The 21,960-nt window shown below is 43.7% G+C and overlaps 1 protein-coding gene across 1 annotated transcript in view; it reads left to right on the forward strand.

The window, feature by feature from the left end:
• The window catches only part of PTPRR (protein tyrosine phosphatase receptor type R), a 113,860-nt gene that overhangs the window by 16,689 nt on the left and 75,211 nt on the right, over nt 1-21,960 (forward strand). The window contains exon 2 of the mRNA XM_075274418.1: nt 19,038-19,342. Coding sequence (XP_075130519.1) covers nt 19,038-19,342 — 305 coding nt within the window. The remainder of the gene's footprint in view (nt 1-19,037; nt 19,343-21,960) is intronic.

Here is a 21,960-nt window from a genome sequence, read left to right on the forward strand (position 1 = left end):
AAGTTTGCCAGTAGCATATGTTGAAAACAGACCCACACTAAGATGTTCCCACCTCCAAACTTCGCTTTAGTATGGTGTTTTTGAGGTTATATGCATTGCCTTTTGGCCTTCAAACATGTATTATAGCATCCAAAGAGTTCAATGTTGGTCTCACAAACTTGTCGAAATGTTGTTAAGCAAACTTTACACAGATTTGAACTTGCTTTTTGTAAAGCAATGGAGTCTTGCATGGTGATTGAGGTTGAGTGCATTACTTATTGTTTTCATTGTTGATCCTTCCACAGGTGGTCCGTTACTCTTGGGTAACTCAGCCGATACTTCCTCTGTCTGGAATATTGCAGGGAGCACTTGGTCGTGGCTGGTTTGTGGTGAAATGATGATCTTTACAATCCAGATTATGGCCCGAACAGTACTCACTGGGATCTTTAGTAGTTATAAATTCTTTAACCAATGGCATCAGTATGTTTTGCAAAAATAATATTGTGAAGGTCTTGAGACAGCTCACTGGCTTTACCCATCATGAGATGTTTCTTGTGCGGCACCTTAGTAATGAGACTCCCTTTTACAGGCCATCAGTTGAACCAGCTGATATTATTTATCACTAAGTGTCAGGATTGCTTTCTAATTCCTGATACATTTCAGCCAATGTCAGTACTTTCCATGGCTTTTTGCACCTTTCTTTCTTCATGTGTTCAATACTTTTTCCCTGTGTCATTCCTCATTATTATACATAACTTATGGACATCTATGGTTTGATTTCTTTGCCTGTGTGGATTGGACGGGTTGTTACTGACATCTGGTGAGATTTTCATGTCAGTAGTATCTTAATTAGAGATGAGCGAACACTAAAATGTTCGAGGTTCGAAATTCGATTCGAACAGCCGCTCAATGTTCGTGTGTTCGAACGGGTTTCGAACCCCATTATAGTCTATGGGGAACAGATACTCGTTAAGGGGGAAACCCAAATCCGTGTCTGGAGGGTCACCAAGTCCACTATGACACCCCAGGAAATGATGCCAACACCTCTGGAATGACACTGGGACAGCAGGGGAAGCATGTCTGGGGGCATCTAACACACCAAAGACCCTCTATTACCCCAACATCACAGCCTAACAACTACACACTTTACACACTCAATACCACCTCTCTGACAGTAGGAAAACACCTTGAAACATGTGTATTTGGCACTTGCAGTGAGGAGAGCTTGTCACCAGCAGTGAATTTGGCCCTTGTAGTAAGTTGAGGTTGGCACCAACATTTGTTTTGAAAATCAGGGTGGATTGAGCCTCTAACCAGCAGAGTTTGGGCAAATTCATGGTGGAGGGAGCCTCTAAACACCCCAGTTTGGGCAAATTCATGGTGGAGGGAGCCTCTAAAAACCCCAGTTTGGACCAATTCATGGTGGAGGGAGCCTCTAACCAGCCCAGTTTGGGCAAATTCATGGTGGAGGGAGCCTCTAACCAGCCCAGTTTGGACCAATTAATGGTGGAGGGAGCCTCTAACCAGCCCAGTTTGGACCAATTAATGGTGGAGGGAGCCTCTAACCACCCCAGTTTGGACCAATTCATGGTGGAGGGAGCCTCTAAACAGCCAAGTTTGGACCAATTCATGGTGGAGGGAGCCTCTAAAAACCCCAGTTTGGACCAATTCATGGTGGAGGGAGCCTCTAACCAGCCCAGTTTGGGCAAATTCATGGTGGAGGGAGCCTCTAAACAGCCCAGTTTGGGCAAATTCATGGTGGAGGGAGCCTCTAACCAGCCCAGTTTGGACCAATTAATGGTGGAGGGAGCCGCTAAACAGCCCAGTTTGGGCAAATTCATGGTGGAGGGAGCCTCTAAACAGCCCAGTTTGGACCAATTCATGGTGGAGGGAGCCTCTAAAAAACCCAGTTTGGACCAATTCATGGTGGAGGGAGCCTCTAAACAGCCCAGTTTGGGCAAATTCATGGTGGAGGGAGCCTCTAAACAGCCCAGTTTGGGCAAATTCATGGTGGAGGGAGCCTCTAACCAGCCCAGTTTGGACCAATTAATGGTGGAGGGAGCCTCTAAACAGCCAAGTTTTGGGAAATTCATGGTGGAGGGAGCCTCTAACCAGCCCAGTTTGGACCAATTCATGGTGGAGGGAGCCTCTAAACAGCCCAGTTTGGGCAAATTCATGGTGGAGGGAGCCTCTAAAAAACCCAGTTTGGACCAATTCATGGTGGAGGGAGCCTCTAACCAGCCCAGTTTGGACCAATTAATGGTGGAGGGAGCCTCTAAACAGCCAAGTTTGGACCAATTCATGGTGGAGGGAGCCTCTAAAAACCCCAGTTTGGACCAATTCATGGTGGAGGGAGCCTCTAACCAGCCCAGTTTGGGCAAATTCATGGTGGAGGGAGCCTCTAAACAGCCCAGTTTGGGCAAATTCATGGTGGAGGGAGCCTCTAACCAGCCCAGTTTGGACCAATTAATGGTGGAGGGAGCCGCTAAACAGCCCAGTTTGGACCAATTCATGGTGGAGGGAGCCTCTAAAAACCCCAGTTTGGACCAATTCATGGTGGAGGGAGCCTCTAAAAAACCCAGTTTGGACCAATTCATGGTGGAGGGAGCCTCTAACCAGCCCAGTTTGGACCAATTAATGGTGGAGGGAGCCTCTAAACAGCCAAGTTTGGACCAATTCATGGTGGAGGGAGCCTCTAAAAACCCCAGTTTGGACCAATTCATGGTGGAGGGAGCCTCTAACCAGCCCAGTTTGGACCAATTAATGGTGGAGGGAGCCTCTAACCAGCCCAGTTTGGACCAATTAATGGTGGAGGGAGCCTCTAACCACCCCAGTTTGGACCAATTCATGGTGGAGGGAGCCTCTAAACAGCCAAGTTTGGACCAATTCATGGTGGAGGGAGCCTCTAAAAACCCCAGTTTGGACCAATTCATGGTGGAGGGAGCCTCTAACCAGCCCAGTTTGGGCAAATTCATGGTGGAGGGAGCCTCTAAACAGCCCAGTTTGGGCAAATTCATGGTGGAGGGAGCCTCTAACCAGCCCAGTTTGGACCAATTAATGGTGGAGGGAGCCGCTAAACAGCCCAGTTTGGGCAAATTCATGGTGGAGGGAGCCTCTAAACAGCCCAGTTTGAACCAATTCATGGTGGAGGGAGCCTCTAAAAAACCCAGTTTGGACCAATTCATGGTGGAGGGAGCCTCTAACCAGCCCAGTTTGGACCAATTAATGGTGGAGGGAGCCTCTAAACAGCCCAGTTTGGACCAATTCATGGTGGAGGGAGCCTCTAAACAGCCCAGTTTGGGCAAATTCATGGTGGAGGGAGCCTCTAAAAAACCCAGTTTGGACCAATTCATGGTGGAGGGAGCCTCTAACCAGCCCAGTTTGGGCAAATTCATGGTGGAGGGAGCCTCTAAACAGCCCAGTTTGGGCAAATTCATGGTGGAGGGAGCCTCTAACCAGCCCAGTTTGGACCAATTAATGGTGGAGGGAGCCGCTAAACAGCCCAGTTTGGGCAAATTCATGGTGGAGGGAGCCTCTAAACAGCCCAGTTTGGACCAATTCATGGTGGAGGGAGCCTCTAAAAAACCCAGTTTGGACCAATTCATGGTGGAGGGAGCCTCTAAACAGCCCAGTTTGGGCAAATTCATGGTGGAGGGAGCCTCTAACCAGCAGAGTTGTGGGAAAGCAGGGTGGAGGGAGCCTCTAACCAGCAGAGTTGGTGGAAATCAGGGTGGAGGGAGCCTCTAACCAGCAGAGTTGGGGGAAATCATGTTGGAGGGAGCCTAGTATTAGCAGAATTGTGCAACGCTTATGGTGGATGAGTATGAGGATGCGGAGGAATTGGAGAGGTTGAGTACAGACATGGAGTTTCATGTTGGGGTGCTTTACACAGGTGGGCACAAAAATGAAGGCTCTATCCAGTGGTGGTTCATTTTTATCAAAGTGAGCCGGTCGGCACTCTCAGCTGACAGACGGGTGCGCTTGTCAGTGATGATGCCACCGGCTGCACTGAACACCCTCTCAGATAGGACGCTGGCGGCAGGACAGGACAGCACCTCCAAGGCATATAGGGCAAGTTCAAGCCACAGGTCCAACTTCGACACCCAATACGTGTAGGGCGCAGAGGGGTCGGAGAGGACAGGGCTGTGGTCGGAAAGGTATTCCCGCAACATGCGCCTATACTTCTCACGCCTGGTGACACTAGGACCCTCCGTGGCGGCACTTTGGCGAGGGGGTGCCATCAAGGTGTCCCAGACCTTAGACAGTGTGCCCCTCGTTTGTGTGGACCGGTGAGAACTTGGTTGCCTACTGGAGGAACTGCCCTCCCTGCCGCCAACGTCACATGCTGGAAACATCTCCATCATATTCTGCACCAATTGCCTGTGGCAAGCATTGATGCGATTGGCCCTCCCCTCTACCGGAATAAAAGACGAGATGTTGTTTTTATACCGGGGGTCAAGGATAGCAAAGATCCAGTACTGGTTGTCCTCCATGATTTTGACAATACGCTTGTCGGTTGTAAAGCACCCCAACATGAACTCAGCCATGTCTGCCACAGTGTTAGTTGGCATGACTCCTCTGGCCCCACCGGAAAGTTCAATCTCCATTTCCTCCTCATCCTCCATGTCTACCCATCCGCGCTGCAACAATGGGACGATTCGAAGTTGCCCGGAAGCCTCCTGTATCACCATCACATCATCGGACAACTCTTCTTCCTCCTCCTCCTCCTCCTCCTCCTCCATTAAACGCAGTGAAGCGGACAGATGTGTGGACCTACTCTCCAGCTGTGACGGATCGGATGCTATCCCTAACTCCTCTGTGTGATCTGAGTTATCCCTGATGTCAATCAGGGATTCTCTCAGAACACACAAGAGCGGGATTGTAAGGCTCACCATCGCATCCTCAGAGCTCACCCTCCTTGTGGACTCCTCAAAGACCCGTAGGATGTCACAAAGGTCTCTCATCCATGGCCACTCATGGATGTGAAACTGAGGCAGCTGACTTTGTGGCACCCTAGGGTTTTGTAGCTGGTATTCCATCAAAGGTCTCTGCTGCTCAACCACTCTATTCAACTTCTGAAACGTTGAGTTCCAGCGTGTGGGGACGTCGCACAAAAGCCGGTGTTGTGGCACATGCAGGCGTTGCTGGAGAGATTTTAAGCTAGCAGCGGCTACTGTCGACTTGCGAAAGTGGGCGCACATGCGCCGCACTTTCACCAGTAGCTCTGGAACATTGGGGTAGCTCTTTAGGAAACGTTGCACCACTAGGTTGAAGACGTGGGCCAGGCATGGAACATGTTGGAGTCCGGCAAGCTCCAGAGCTGCTACCAGGTTCCGGTCGTTATCACAAACGACCATGCCTGGGCCCAGGTGCAGCGGCTCAAACCATATTGCCGTCTCATCGAGGAGGGCATCCCTCACCTCGGAGGCAGTGTGCTGTCTGTCACCCAAGCTGATCAGCTTCAGCACAGCCTGCTGACGTCTACCAACGCCAGTGCTGCAACGTTTCCAACTCGTAGCTGGGGTCAATCTAACAGCGGAGGAGGAGGCGGTGGCGGAGGAGGAGGCGGTGGCGGAGGAGGAGGCGGTAGAGGAGGAGGAGGAGGGGGGTGTTCTTCTTGTGTCCCTGCCAGGAATGTTAGGCGGGGAGACGAGGTACACCGGGCCAGTTTGGGAAGCAGTCCCAGCCTCAACTACATTCACCCAGTGTGCCGTCAGTGAAATGTAGCGTCCCTGTCCGCATGCACTTGTCCACGCGTCGGTGGTCAAGTGGACCTTTGTGCAAAGCGCGGAACTAAGGGCCCGCCTGATGTTGAGTGACACGTGCTGGTGCAAGGCGGGGACGGCACACCGGGAGAAGTAGTGACGGCTAGGGACGGCATAGCGAGGTGCCGCAGTTGCCATCAGGTCCAGGAAGGCGGGAGTTTCAACAAGCCGGAACGCCAACATCTCCTGGGCCAGCAGTTTAGCGATGTTGGCGTTCAAGGCTTGCGCGTGTGGGTGGTTAGCAGTGTATTTCTGCCGCCGCTCCAATGTCTGAGAGATGGTGGGTTGTTGTAAAGAAACGCCTGATGGTGCCTTTGATGGTGCAGGAGAAGGAGATAAGACAGGACCAGGGGAGGATGAGGTAGAAGTCAACAAAGTGGCGGAGGCAGATGAAGTGGTGTCCTGGCTCGTCCTCTGGAGTGCATCGCCAGCACAGTCAGCAGTGGCAGTGGCAGAGGCAGAGGCAGTGGCAGAGGCAGTGGCGTGAACGGCAGGCGGCCTTTGTCCTGCCGTTGCTGCCTGCCACTGATTCCAGTGCTTGGATTCCAAATGACGGCGCATTGAAGTGGTGGACAGGTTGCTCTTCTCAGAGCCCCTAATCAATTTCGAGAGGCAAATTGTGCAGACAACACTATATCTGTCCTCGGCGCATTCCTTGAAAAAACTCCACACCTTCGAGAAACGTGCCCTCGAGGTGGGAGTTTTTCGGGGCTGGGTACGAACTGGAACATCTTGGGAGATTCCGGGTGTGGCCTGGCTTCGCCTAAGCTGCTGACCTCTGCCTCTGCCTCTAGCTACCCTTTTTGGTGCTGCACCTGCCTCAACATCCACACTACTTTCCCCGCTTGACATCCCCCCTGTCCAGGTCGGGTCAGTGTCCTCATCATCCACCACTTCCTCTTCCAACTCCTGTCTCATCTCCTCCTCCCGCACAATGCGCCGGTCAACTGGATGCCCTGACGGCAACTGCGTCACATCATCGTCGATGAGGGTGGGTTGCTGGTCATCCACCACCAAATCGAACGGAGATGGAGGAGACTCTAGTGTTTGAGCATCTGGACACAGATGCTCCTCTGTTAGGTTCGTGGAATCGTGACGTGGAGAGGCAGGTTGAGGGACAATGAAAGGAGCGGAAAACAGCTCTGGGGAGCAGGGACAGTTTGGGTTATTGTTCTGTAAAGCTTCGGAATTTTGGGAGGAAGGAAGACAAGACTGTTGGGTAATAGGAGGAGAGGAGGCAGAGTCTGACTGGCTGCTGGACAATGTGCTGTAAGCGTTCTCTGACAGCCATTGCAAGACCTGTTCTTGGTTCTCGGGCCTACTAAGGTTTGTACCCTGCAGTTTAGTTAATGTGGCAAGCAACCCTGGCACTGTGGAGTGGCGCAATGCTTGCTGCCCCACAGGAGTAGGCACGGGACGCCCTGTGGCTTCACTGCTACCTTGCTCCCCAGAACCATTCCCCCGACCTCGCCCACGGCCTCGTCCACGTCCCTTTCCGGGAGCCTTGCGCATTTTGAATTCCTAGTTAGAAATTGGCACTGTATACCAGTAGTAAAAATTGTGGGTGCACGTAACCCCAATATATTCTTTGAATTCCCAGTCAGACACTGGCACTATATGGCAGTAGCAAGAAATGAGGGTATTTGTATTCCCAATATATTCTTTGAATTCCCAGTCAGACAATGGCACTGTATACCAGTAGTAAAAATTGTGGGTGCACGTAACCCCAATATATTCTTTGAATTACCAGTCAGAAACTGGCACTATATGGCAGTAGCAAGAAATGAGGGTATTTATAACCCCAATATATTCTTTGAATTGCCAGTCAGACAATGGCACTGTATACCAGTAGTAAAAATTGTGGGTGCACGTAACCCCAATATATTCTTTGAATTACCAGTCAGACACTGGCACTATATGGCAGTAGCAAGAAATGAGGGTATTTATAACCCCAATATATTCTTTGAATTCCCAGTCAGACAATGGCACTGTATACCAGTAGTAAAAATTGTGGGTGCACGTAACCCCAATATATTCTTTGAATTACCAGTCAGACACTGGCACTATATGGCAGTAGCAAGAAATGAGGGTATTTGTATTCCCAATATATTCTTTGAATTCCCAGTCAGACAATGGCACTGTATACCAGTAGTAAAAATTGTGGGTGCACGTAACCCCAATATATTCTTTGAATTCCCAGTCAGACACTGGCACTATATGGCAGTAGCAAGAAATGAGGGTATTTGTATTCCCAATATATTCTTTGAATTCCCAGTCAGACAATGGCACTGTATACCAGTAGTAAAAATTGTGGGTGCACGTAACCCCAATATATTCTTTGAATTACCAGTCAGACACTGGCACTATATGGCAGTAGCAAGAAATGAGGGTATTTGTATTCCCAATATATTCTTTGAATTCCCAGTCAGACAATGGCACTGTATACCAGTAGTAAAAATTGTGGGTGCACGTAACCCCAATATATTCTTTGAATTACCAGTCAGAAACTGGCACTATATGGCAGTAGCAAGAAATGAGGGTATTTGTATTCCCAATATATTCTTTGAATTCCCAGTCAGACACTGGCACTATATGGCAGTAGCAAGAAATGAGGGTATTTGTATTCCCAATATATTCTTTGAATTCCCAGTCAGACAATGGCACTGTATACCAGTAGTAAAAATTGTGGGTGCACGTAACCCCAATATATTCTTTGAATTCCCAGTCAGACACTGGCACTATATGGCAGTAGCAAGAAATGAGGGTATTTGTATTCCCAATATACTCTTTGAATTCCCAGTCAGACAATGGCACTGTATACCAGTAGTAAAAATTGTGGGTGCACGTAACCCCAATATATTCTTTGAATTCCCAGTCAGACACTGGCACTATATGGCAGTAGCAAGAAATGAGGGTATTTGTATTCCCAATATATTCTTTGAATTCCCAGTCAGACAATGGCACTGTATACCAGTAGTAAAAATTGTGGGTGCACGTAACCACAATATATTCTTTGAATTACCAGTCAGACACTGGCACTATATGGCAGTAGCAAGAAATGAGGGTATTTGTATTCCCAATATATTCTTTGAATTCCCAGTCAGACAATGGCACTGTATACCAGTAGTAAAAATTGTGGGTGCACGTAACCCCAATATATTCTTTGAATTCCCAGTCAGACACTGGCACTATATGGCAGTAGCAAGAAATGAGGGTATTTGTATTCCCAATATATTCTTTGAATTCCCAGTCAGACAATGGCACTGTATACCAGTAGTAAAAATTGTGGGTGCACGTAACCCCAATATATTCTTTGAATTACCAGTCAGACACTGGCACTATATGGCAGTAGCAAGAAATGAGGGTATTTGTATTCCCAATATATTCTTTGAATTCCCAGTCAGACAATGGCACTGTATACCAGTAGTAAAAATTGTGGGTGCACGTAACCCCAATATATTCTTTGAATTACCAGTCAGAAACTGGCACTATATGGCAGTAGCAAGAAATGAGGGTATTTGTATTCCCAATATATTCTTTGAATTCCCAGTCAGACACTGGCACTATATGGCAGTAGCAAGAAATGAGGGTATTTGTATTCCCAATATATTCTTTGAATTCCCAGTCAGACAATGGCACTGTATACCAGTAGTAAAAATTGTGGGTGCGCGTAACCCCAATATATTCTTTGAATTACCAGTCAGAAACTGGCACTATATGGCAGTAGCAAGAAATGAGGGTATTTATAACCCCAATATATTCTTTGAATTCCCAGTCAGACAATGGCACTGTATACCAGTAGTAAAAATTGTGGGTGCACGTAACCCCAATATATTCTTTGAATTCCCAGTCAGACACTGGCACTATATGGCAGTAGCAAGAAATGAGGGTATTTGTATTCCCAATATACTCTTTGAATTCCCAGTCAGACAATGGCACTGTATACCAGTAGTAAAAATTGTGGGTGCACGTAACCACAATATATTCTTTGAATTACCAGTCAGAAACTGGCACTATATGGCAGTAGCAAGAAATGAGGGTATTTATAACCCCAATATATTCTTTGAATTCCCAGTCAGACAATGGCACTGTATACCAGTAGTAAAAATTGTGGGTGCACGTAACCCCAATATATTCTTTGAATTACCAGTCAGAAACTGGCACTATATGGCAGTAGCAAGAAATGAGGGTATTTGTATTCCCAATATATTCTTTGAATTCCCAGTCAGACACTGGCATTATATGGCAGTAGCAAGAAATGAGGGTATTTGTATTCCCAATATATTCTTTGAATTCCCAGTCAGACAATGGCACTGTATACCAGTAGTAAAAATTGTGGGTGCACGTAACCCCAATATATTCTTTGAATTACCAGTCAGAAACTGGCACTATATGGCAGTAGCAAGAAATGAGGGTATTTATAACCCCAATATATTCTTTGAATTCCCAGTCAGACAATGGCACTGTATACCAGTAGTAAAAATTGTGGGTGCACGTAACCCCAATATATTCTTTGAATTCCCAGTCAGACACTGGCACTATATGGCAGTAGCAAGAAATGAGGGTATTTGTATTCCCAATATACTCTTTGAATTCCCAGTCAGACAATGGCACTGTATACCAGTAGTAAAAATTGTGGGTGCACGTAACCCCAATATATTCTTTGAATTCCCAGTCAGACACTGGCACTATATGGCAGTAGCAAGAAATGAGGGTATTTGTATTCCCAATATATTCTTTGAATTCCCAGTCAGACAATGGCACTGTATACCAGTAGTAAAAATTGTGGGTGCACGTAACCCCAATATATTCTTTGAATTACCAGTCAGACACTGGCACTATATGGCAGTAGCAAGAAATGAGGGTATTTGTATTCCCAATATATTCTTTGAATTCCCAGTCAGACAATGGCACTGTATACCAGTAGTAAAAATTGTGGGTGCACGTAACCCCAATATATTCTTTGAATTCCCAGTCAGACACTGGCACTATATGGCAGTAGCAAGAAATGAGGGTATTTGTATTCCCAATATACTCTTTGAATTCCCAGTCAGACAATGGCACTGTATACCAGTAGTAAAAATTGTGGGTGCACGTAACCCCAATATATTCTTTGAATTACCAGTCAGAAACTGGCACTATATGGCAGTAGCAAGAAATGAGGGTATTTATAACCCCAATATATTCTTTGAATTCCCAGTCAGACAATGGCACTGTATACCAGTAGTAAAAATTGTGGGTGCACGTAACCCCAATATATTCTTTGAATTACCAGTCAGAAACTGGCACTATATGGCAGTAGCAAGAAATGAGGGTATTTGTATTCCCAATATATTCTTTGAATTCCCAGTCAGACAATGGCACTGTATACCAGTAGTAAAAATTGTGAGTGCACGTAACCCCAATATATTCTTTGAATTACCAGTCAGAAACTGGCACTATATGGCAGTAGCAAGAAATGAGGGTATTTGTATTCCCAATATATTCTTTGAATTCCCAGTCAGACAATGGCACTGTATACCAGTAGTAAAAATTGTGGGTGCACGTAACCCCAATATATTCTTTGAATTACCAGTCAGAAACTGGCACTATATGGCAGTAGCAAGAAATGAGGGTATTTATAACCCCAATATATTCTTTGAATTCCCAGTCAGACAATGGCACTGTATACCAGTAGTAAAAATTGTGGGTGCACGTAACCACAATATATTCTTTGAATTACCAGTCAGAAACTGGCACTATATGGCAGTAGCAAGAAATGAGGGTATTTATAACCCCAATATATTCTTTGAATTCCCAGTCAGACAATGGCACTGTATACCAGTAGTAAAAATTGTGGGTGCACGTAACCCCAATATATTCTTTGAATTACCAGTCAGAAACTGGCACTATATGGCAGTAGCAAGAAATGAGGGTATTTGTATTCCCAATATATTCTTTGAATTCCCAGTCAGACACTGGCACTATATGGCAGTAGCAAGAAATGAGGGTATTTGTATTCCCAATATATTCTTTGAATTCCCAGTCAGACAATGGCACTGTATACCAGTAGTAAAAATTGTGGGTGCACGTAACCCCAATATATTCTTTGAATTACCAGTCAGAAACTGGCACTATATGGCAGTAGCAAGAAATGAGGGTATTTATAACCCCAATATATTCTTTGAATTCCCAGTCAGACAATGGCACTGTATACCAGTAGTAAAAATTGTGGGTGCACGTAACCCCAATATATTCTTTGAATTCCCAGTCAGACACTGGCACTATATGGCAGTAGCAAGAAATGAGGGTATTTGTATTCCCAATATATTCTTTGAATTCCCAGTCAGACAATGGCACTGTATACCAGTAGTAAAAATTGTGGGTGCACGTAACCCCAATATATTCTTTGAATTCCCAGTCAGACACTGGCACTATATGGCAGTAGCAAGAAATGAGGGTATTTGTATTCCCAATATATTCTTTGAATTCCCAGTCAGACAATGGCACTGTATACCAGTAGTAAAAATTGTGGGTGCACGTAACCCCAATATATTCTTTGAATTACCAGTCAGACACTGGCACTATATGGCAGTAGCAAGAAATGAGGGTATTTGTATTCCCAATATATTCTTTGAATTCCCAGTCAGACAATGGCACTGTATACCAGTAGTAAAAATTGTGGGTGCACATAACCCCAATATATTCTTTGAATTCGCAGTCAGACACTGGCACTATATGGCAGTAGCAAGAAATGAGGGTATTTGTATTCCCAATATATTCTTTGAATTCCCAGTCAGACAATGGCACTGTATACCAGTAGTAAAAATTGTGGGTGCACGTAACCCCAATATATTCTTTGAATTACCAGTCAGAAACTGGCACTATATGGCAGTAGCAAGAAATGAGGGTATTTATAACCCCAATATATTCTTTGAATTCCCAGTCAGACAATGGCACTGTATACCAGTAGTAAAAATTGTGGGTGCACGTAACCCCAATATATTCTTTGAATTCCCAGTCAGACACTGGCACTATATGGCAGTAGCAAGAAATGAGGGTATTTGTATTCCCAATATACTCTTTGAATTCCCAGTCAGACAATGGCACTGTATACCAGTAGTAAAAATTGCGGGTGCACGTAACCCCAATATATTCTTTGAATTACCAGTCAGAAACTGGCACTATATGGCAGTAGCAAGAAATGAGGGTATTTATAACCCCAATATATTCTTTGAATTCCCAGTCAGACAATGGCACTGTATACCAGTAGTAAAAATTGTGGGTGCACGTAACCCCAATATATTCTTTGAATTACCAGTCAGAAACTGGCACTATATGGCAGTAGCAAGAAATGAGGGTATTTGTATTCCCAATATATTCTTTGAATTCCCAGTCAGACAATGGCACTGTATACCAGTAGTAAAAATTGTGAGTGCACGTAACCCCAATATATTCTTTGAATTACCAGTCAGAAACTGGCACTATATGGCAGTAGCAAGAAATGAGGGTATTTGTATTCCCAATATATTCTTTGAATTCCCAGTCAGACAATGGCACTGTATACCAGTAGTAAAAATTGTGGGTGCACGTAACCCCAATATATTCTTTGAATTACCAGTCAGAAACTGGCACTATATGGCAGTAGCAAGAAATGAGGGTATTTATAACCCCAATATATTCTTTGAATTCCCAGTCAGACAATGGCACTGTATACCAGTAGTAAAAATTGTGGGTGCACGTAACCCCAATATATTCTTTGAATTCCCAGTCAGACACTGGCACTATATGGCAGTAGCAAGAAATGAGGGTATTTGTATTCCCAATATACTCTTTGAATTCCCAGTCAGACAATGGCACTGTATACCAGTAGTAAAAATTGTGGGTGCACGTAACCCCAATATATTCTTTGAATTACCAGTCAGAAACTGGCACTATATGGCAGTAGCAAGAAATGAGGGTATTTGTATTCCCAATATACTCTTTGAATTCCCAGTCAGACAATGGCACTGTATACCAGTAGTAAAAATTGTGGGTGCACGTAACCCCAATATATTCTTTGAATTACCAGTCAGAAACTGGCACTATATGGCAGTAGCAAGAAATGAGGGTATTTGTATTCCCAATATATTCTTTGAATTCCCAGTCAGACAATGGCACTGTATACCAGTAGTAAAAATTGTGAGTGCACGTAACCCCAATATATTCTTTGAATTACCAGTCAGAAACTGGCACTATATGGCAGTAGCAAGAAATGAGGGTATTTGTATTCCCAATATATTCTTTGAATTCCCAGTCAGACAATGGCACTGTATACCAGTAGTAAAAATTGTGGGTGCACGTAACCCCAATATATTCTTTGAATTACCAGTCAGAAACTGGCACTATATGGCAGTAGCAAGAAATGAGGGTATTTATAACCCCAATATATTCTTTGAATTCCCAGTCAGACAATGGCACTGTATACCAGTAGTAGAAATTGTGGGTGCACGTAACCACAATATATTCTTTGAATTACCAGTCAGAAACTGGCACTATATGGCAGTAGCAAGAAATGAGGGTATTTATAACCCCAATATATTCTTTGAATTCCCAGTCAGACAATGGCACTGTATACCAGTAGTAAAAATTGTGGGTGCACGTAACCCCAATATATTCTTTGAATTACCAGTCAGAAACTGGCACTATATGGCAGTAGCAAGAAATGAGGGTATTTGTATTCCCAATATATTCTTTGAATTCCCAGTCAGACACTGGCACTATATGGCAGTAGCAAGAAATGAGGGTATTTGTATTCCCAATATATTCTTTGAATTCCCAGTCAGACAATGGCACTGTATACCAGTAGTAAAAATTGTGGGTGCACGTAACCCCAATATATTCTTTGAATTACCAGTCAGAAACTGGCACTATATGGCAGTAGCAAGAAATGAGGGTATTTATAACCCCAATATATTCTTTGAATTCCCAGTCAGACAATGGCACTGTATACCAGTAGTAAAAATTGTGGGTGCACGTAACCCCAATATATTCTTTGAATTCCCAGTCAGACACTGGCACTATATGGCAGTAGCAAGAAATGAGGGTATTTGTATTCCCAATATATTCTTTGAATTCCCAGTCAGACAATGGCACTGTATACCAGTAGTAAAAATTGTGGGTGCACGTAACCCCAATATATTCTTTGAATTCCCAGTCAGACACTGGCACTATATGGCAGTAGCAAGAAATGAGGGTATTTGTATTCCCAATATATTCTTTGAATTCCCAGTCAGACAATGGCACTGTATACCAGTAGTAAAAATTGTGGGTGCACGTAACCCCAATATATTCTTTGAATTACCAGTCAGACACTGGCACTATATGGGAGTAGCAAGAAATGAGGGTATTTGTATTCCCAATATATTCTTTGAATTCCCAGTCAGACAATGGCACTGTATACCAGTAGTAAAAATTGTGGGTGCACGTAACCCCAATATATTCTTTGAATTCCCAGTCAGACACTGGCACTATATGGCAGTAGCAAGAAATGAGGGTATTTGTATTCCCAATATATTCTTTGAATTCCCAGTCAGACAATGGCACTGTATACCAGTAGTAAAAATTGTGGGTGCACGTAACCCCAATATATTCTTTGAATTACCAGTCAGAAACTGGCACTATATGGCAGTAGCAAGAAATGAGGGTATTTATAACCCCAATATATTCTTTGAATTCCCAGTCAGACAATGGCACTGTATACCAGTAGTAAAAATTGTGGGTGCACGTAACCCCAATATATTCTTTGAATTCCCAGTCAGACACTGGCACTATATGGCAGTAGCAAGAAATGAGGGTATTTGTATTCCCAATATACTCTTTGAATTCCCAGTCAGACAATGGCACTGTATACCAGTAGTAAAAATTGTGGGTGCACGTAACCCCAATATATTCTTTGAATTACCAGTCAGAAACTGGCACTATATGGCAGTAGCAAGAAATGAGGGTATTTATAACCCCAATATATTCTTTGAATTCCCAGTCAGACAATGGCACTGTATACCAGTAGTAAAAATTGTGGGTGCACGTAACCCCAATATATTCTTTGAATTACCAGTCAGAAACTGGCACTATATGGCAGTAGCAAGAAATGAGGGTATTTGTATTCCCAATATATTCTTTGAATTCCCAGTCAGACAATGGCACTGTATACCAGTAGTAAAAATTGTGAGTGCACGTAACCCCAATATATTCTTTGAATTACCAGTCAGAAACTGGCACTATATGGCAGTAGCAAGAAATGAGGGTATTTGTATTCCCAATATATTCTTTGAATTCCCAGTCAGACAATGGCACTGTATACCAGTAGTAAAAATTGTGGGTGCACGTAACCCCAATATATTCTTTGAATTACCAGTCAGAAACTGGCAATATATGGCAGTAGCAAGAAATGAGGGTATTTATAACCCCAATATATGCTTTGAATTCCCAGTCAGACAATGGCACTGTATACCAGTAGTAAAAATTGTGGGTGCACGTAACCCCAATATATTCTTTGAATTCCCAGTCAGACACTGGCACTATATGGCAGTAGCAAGAAATGAGGGTATTTGTATTTCCAATATACTCTTTGAATTCCCAGTCAGACAATGGCACTGTATACCAGTAGTAAAAATTGTGGGTGCACGTAACCCCAATATATTCTTTGAATTACCAGTCAGAAACTGGCACTATATGGCAGTAGCAAGAAATGAGGGTATTTGTATTCCCAATATACTCTTTGAATTCCCAGTCAGACAATGGCACTGTATACCAGTAGTAAAAATTGTGGGTGCACGTAACCCCAATATATTCTTTGAATTACCAGTCAGAAACTGGCACTATATGGCAGTAGCAAGAAATGAGGGTATTTGTATTCCCAATATATTCTTTGAATTCCCAGTCAGACAATGGCACTGTATACCAGTAGTAAAAATTGTGAGTGCACGTAACCCCAATATATTCTTTGAATTACCAGTCAGAAACTGGCACTATATGGCAGTAGCAAGAAATGAGGGTATTTGTATTCCCAATATATTCTTTGAATTCCCAGTCAGACAATGGCACTGTATACCAGTAGTAAAAATTGTGGGTGCACATAACCCCAATATATTCTTTGAATTACCAGTCAGAAACTGGCACTATATGGCAGTAGCAAGAAATGAGGGTATTTATAACCCCAATATATTCTTTGAATTCCCAGTCAGACAATGGCACTGTATACCAGTAGTAAAAATTGTGGGTGCACGTAACCACAATATATTCTTTGAATTACCAGTCAGAAACTGGCACTATATGGCAGTAGCAAGAAATGAGGGTATTTATAACCCCAATATATTCTTTGAATTCCCAGCCAGACAATGGCACTGTATACCAGTAGTAAAAATTGTGGGTGCACGTAACCCCAATATATTCTTTGAATTACCAGTCAGAAACTGGCACTATATGGCAGTAGCAAGAAATGAGGGTATTTGTATTCCCAATATATTCTTTGAATTCCCAGTCAGACACTGGCACTATATGGCAGTAGCAAGAAATGAGGGTATTTGTATTCCCAATATATTCTTTGAATTCCCAGTCAGACAATGGCACTGTATACCAGTAGTAAAAATTGTGGGTGCACGTAACCCCAATATATTCTTTGAATTACCAGTCAGAAACTGGCACTATATGGCAGTAGCAAGAAATGAGGGTATTTATAACCCCAATATATTCTTTGAATTCCCAGTCAGACAATGGCACTGTATACCAGTAGTAAAAATTGTGGGTGCACGTAACCCCAATATATTCTTTGAATTCCCAGTCAGACACTGGCACTATATGGCAGTAGCAAGAAATGAGGGTATTTGTATTCCCAATATATTCTTTGAATTCCCAGTCAGACAATGGCACTGTATACCAGTAGTAAAAATTGTGGGTGCACGTAACCCCAATATATTCTTTGAATTCCCAGTCAGACACTGGCACTATATGGCAGTAGCAAGAAATGAGGGTATTTGTATTCCCAATATATTCTTTGAATTCCCAGTCAGACAATGGCACTGTATACCAGTAGTAAAAATTGTGGGTGCACGTAACCCCAATATATTCTTTGAATTCCCAGTCAGACACTGGCACTATATGGCAGTAGCAAGAAATGAGGGTATTTGTATTCCCAATATATTCTTTGAATTCCCAGTCAGACAATGGCACTGTATACCAGTAGTAAAAATTGTGGGTGCACGTAACCCCAATATATTCTTTGAATTCCCAGTCAGACACTGGCACTATATGGCAGTAGCAAGAAATGAGGGTATTTGTATTCCCAATATATTCTTTGAATTCCCAGTCAGACAATGGCACTGTATACCAGTAGTAAAAATTGTGGGTGCACGTAACCCCAATATATTCTTTGAATTACCAGTCAGACACTGGCACTATATGGCAGTAGCAAGAAATGAGGGTATTTGTATTCCCAATATATTCTTTGAATTCCCAGTCAGACAATGGCACTGTATACCAGTAGTAAAAATTGTGGGTGTATATAGCCCCAATTCTATTGCTAGGGGACTTGCAGGGTATTTCTGGGGTGAAGGTGGGGGGGCACACCGTTGGAACGGGTATCGGGGTATATATCGGGTATACGGGAATACACTGACAGTGTATTCCATTCAGGATCCTGGGAAAGCTGGGTTGCGGCGATTGAGCCCGTCAGTGCCACGTTACACTGACAAGCTTCTCCCTGGAATTTAGCTCTTACAAGAGCTGTTGGTTGTCTTCTCCTTCCTATCCTAGCCTGTCCCTGCCTACCCAGAATCTAAGCCCTAGCTAGCTGGACGGAAACCTCCGTCCTCGGTGAATTGCAAGCTCAGAATGACGCGAACCTGGGCGGCGCTGTTCTTTTAAATTAGAGGTCACATGTTTTCGGCAGCCAATGGGTTTTGCCTACTTTTCTCAACGTCACCGGTGTCGTAGTTCCTGTCCCACCTACCCTGCGCTGTTATTGGAGCAAAAAAGGCGCCAGGGAAGGTGGGAGGGGAATCGAGTAATGGCGCACTTTACCACGCGGTGTTCGATTCGATTCGAACATGCTGAACAGCCTAATATCCGATCGAACATGAGTTCGATAGAACACTGTTCGCTCATCTCTAATCTTAATATATTTACTTAGAAAATTGTTGACGTGTTCAATACTTGTTTCATCCACTGTATAAATATATGCATGTAAATATGGCAAATAATTACTACAACATACAGTACATTCACTTAACAGCTTAACTTTGATATAGTTATTGATTTCCTTTTCTATCCCGACAGAGAGCTTCTCTGGAGACCATGACCATATATTGGCACTGCGGGAGAAGAGGATTGGGAGACCCAGATTTATTTACAACCATGTACAAAGCATTGAAAAGAGTTTGGATCTAGAAAGACAGAAGATGCCTGAGCGCAATTTTCATTCTCCACCCCATTTGAAAATCCATAAATATATTGAACCTAGGTTTTTAAAATCAGCTTTCCCTCGATCAACTCATGACCAGGCCCTGAATTTATTGGCGTCAGAGGATCCAGATGTTGAAGTAGAAAATCTTCCAGTTCCACAATCAAGTGTGATTTTAGTGGTAAGTGTTAAAATTTATGTATTGTTTGTCTGAATATGAAGATACTTGCAGTCAATGATGTGCAAAAATTAAAGGTTTGGTTCAAAGCAGCAAATTCATTTTAAATGCATTGCGAATGAAGGAATATTATGATTTTTAGTTTGCTGACATAATCTACATTGATATTGTGTATGTAAGTACTAAAGTAGTACAAGGCAAAGGTCTCATATAGCGAAACACAGAAAAAAAAAATGCAGCAGAAATATATCATGTTTTTTCCCACAGTGTTTTTCATCACATTTTTACAGTGTTTTTTCCTGCGGACTTTTTGCCCTTATCATACATATAAGGAAAATGCCATCGTTTCCACAGGTATAATAAGGTATATAAGTTTTGCATGTGTTTTAAAATGCAGAATTTTTAGCAGCGGCGTTTCCGCCGTTGGAAAAACACTGTGTATTCACCATGTGGGACTTCAGCCTTAAGTACTAGTTTAAGCATTGCTGTACTTGATACCTAAAATATTAGGTTTTAGGTTTGACTGTTGTAGTAGCATCTTTCAGGCAGCTCTGTAGGATCCATATATTTAGTACCAAGAAAGAAATCAGATGCTGCCAGGGAAATTTTTCCCAAAGGTTTTGTTTGTGAAAGGTTTTCATGATGCAATGCAATCCATGGTCATATTAAATCTGTCTGAAAGTGTCCTAATCTCAGTATCCCAAGGAGCTTAGATAAGACAATTTGTTTGGCAGGGTCCGTACTTCCCATTATTGAATAAATTATGACATAATACTTATTTCTGCATGTGGTATGATTATAAATGTAGGGTAAGTACACAGTGAGCGTATTACCGCTGCCATAAGAAATAATATAATAATAAGACAGTGGCAATAGCATGGCATATGTTAATGAGTTTCTCTAGTTTAGCAGTTTACTAAATATTTCATTAAAAAGCCAGTCTTGTATACAAATTGAATACAGTATTGAATCACAATTTGCCATCAAAATGATATTAAGCAGTTTCCAAACAAGGATTTATTAGCTGTGTCAAAATGAAGATTTTTGCACAGTATTCCTGGGAATCTAAGTTTAGTTAAAGAGGACCTTTCATGTCTTCATGCACATGAGGTTTTATATACTGCTAGAAATATGACAGTGCGCCTTCCTGTGACTTTTGGCCATTGAGTGTATAAATGTCTGCAATGAAACTGTTAAGAACAGTGGCGTAACTACCACAGAGGCAGCTGCCTGAGGGCGTGGGACATTAGGGGCCCGGTGACAGCCGCTATCGCTGCTATCATTATACTCAGGGGTCTTTTTGGACCCCCGAGTATAATGATCGGTGGCCTGGGAGAGGTAAGTTTTTTTTTTAATGTTTTTCTCCCCCTGGGTCTCTGATTATTATACTCAGCGCCGCACCTCCCATGAGGCGACCTGAAGCGAGCGCTTCAGGCGGCGCTGTGCCAGGGCCCCAGGGGGGGCGGCATTTTTGATTATCTAAGCCAGTCCAGGACAAGCTGTCCTGGACTGGCTTAGCACCGAGCGGTGGTTTGGGGAGGCCACTGAAGCAGCGCTGCTCCAGCAGCCTCCCCTCACACTCAGGCAGAGAGCAGGTCTTCTCCATGCCTGCTCTCTGCCTGCGAACGGCGCTAAGCCCCGCCCCCTTTGCTACGCGCCACGCCCCCTTCGCTCAGCCCTCTCCTCCGGGGGGGGGGGGGCTTTCTGTATTTCGCCTCGGGCGGCGAAAGGAGTAGGTTCACCCCTGATTATACTTTGTGGTCTGAAAAGACCCCAGAGTATAATAATTGTTTATGGGTGTCCACAGTGGGACATAATACTGTGTGCAGGGGCCACTATGGGGTACAATACTGTGCTCAGGGGCCACTATAGGAGATAATACTGTGTGGAGGGGCCACTATGGGGGATAATACTGTGTGGAGGGGCCACTGAGGGACATAATAGTGTGTGCAGGGGCCACTATGGGGTATAATACTGTGTGCAGGGGCCACTATGAGGCATAATAGAGGGCGCAGGAATACGTAGGAGGGGGTCGTTCGAGGACTTCGGTATCGGTCGGGGGGGGGCCATGTCAAAAGTTTGCCACAGGGCCCCGCCATTCCTAGTTACGCCACTGGTTAAGAACATCTGTATCCTTTCCTAAAGTGTTTCTTGACATGCATGTAAAATTCAGATACTACACATTCAGAATACTTTTTCATAGTGTTTATATTATTTCTGACTGTACCCTTTCTATAAGTTCTCTGTTTCTTCAGCCAGTGATTTTTTTAGGCTTTCTGTAGTGTCCACTAGAGGCTCCCCTAATTCAACTAGATCAGATGGTATTGCCACTGAATCTGAACATGTACAGTAGATCATTACAATGGAAAGTGATCAATAAAAGACTGGCTTATTGAGCAGATTTCATTTCTTTTTAGTGAAGGAGATTCTCTGTACTATGGAGAGTGCCGCGGCTTTACAATGTAGTCCCTGAGACAAGCTGACAAGCTTTGGGACAGGATTGTACAGAGCAGCATTTGCTTACCCATCTGTGACCGTACATTGGGACTGGATTACCTAGAGACTCAAAATCTGGCTTCATTTTTTTTCATATGTGTATAAATAGACATCCATCCAGCATA

Source organism: Leptodactylus fuscus, chromosome 5 (assembly GCF_031893055.1).
Source record: "Leptodactylus fuscus isolate aLepFus1 chromosome 5, aLepFus1.hap2, whole genome shotgun sequence".
Classification (NCBI taxonomy): Eukaryota; Metazoa; Chordata; class Amphibia; order Anura; family Leptodactylidae; genus Leptodactylus; species Leptodactylus fuscus.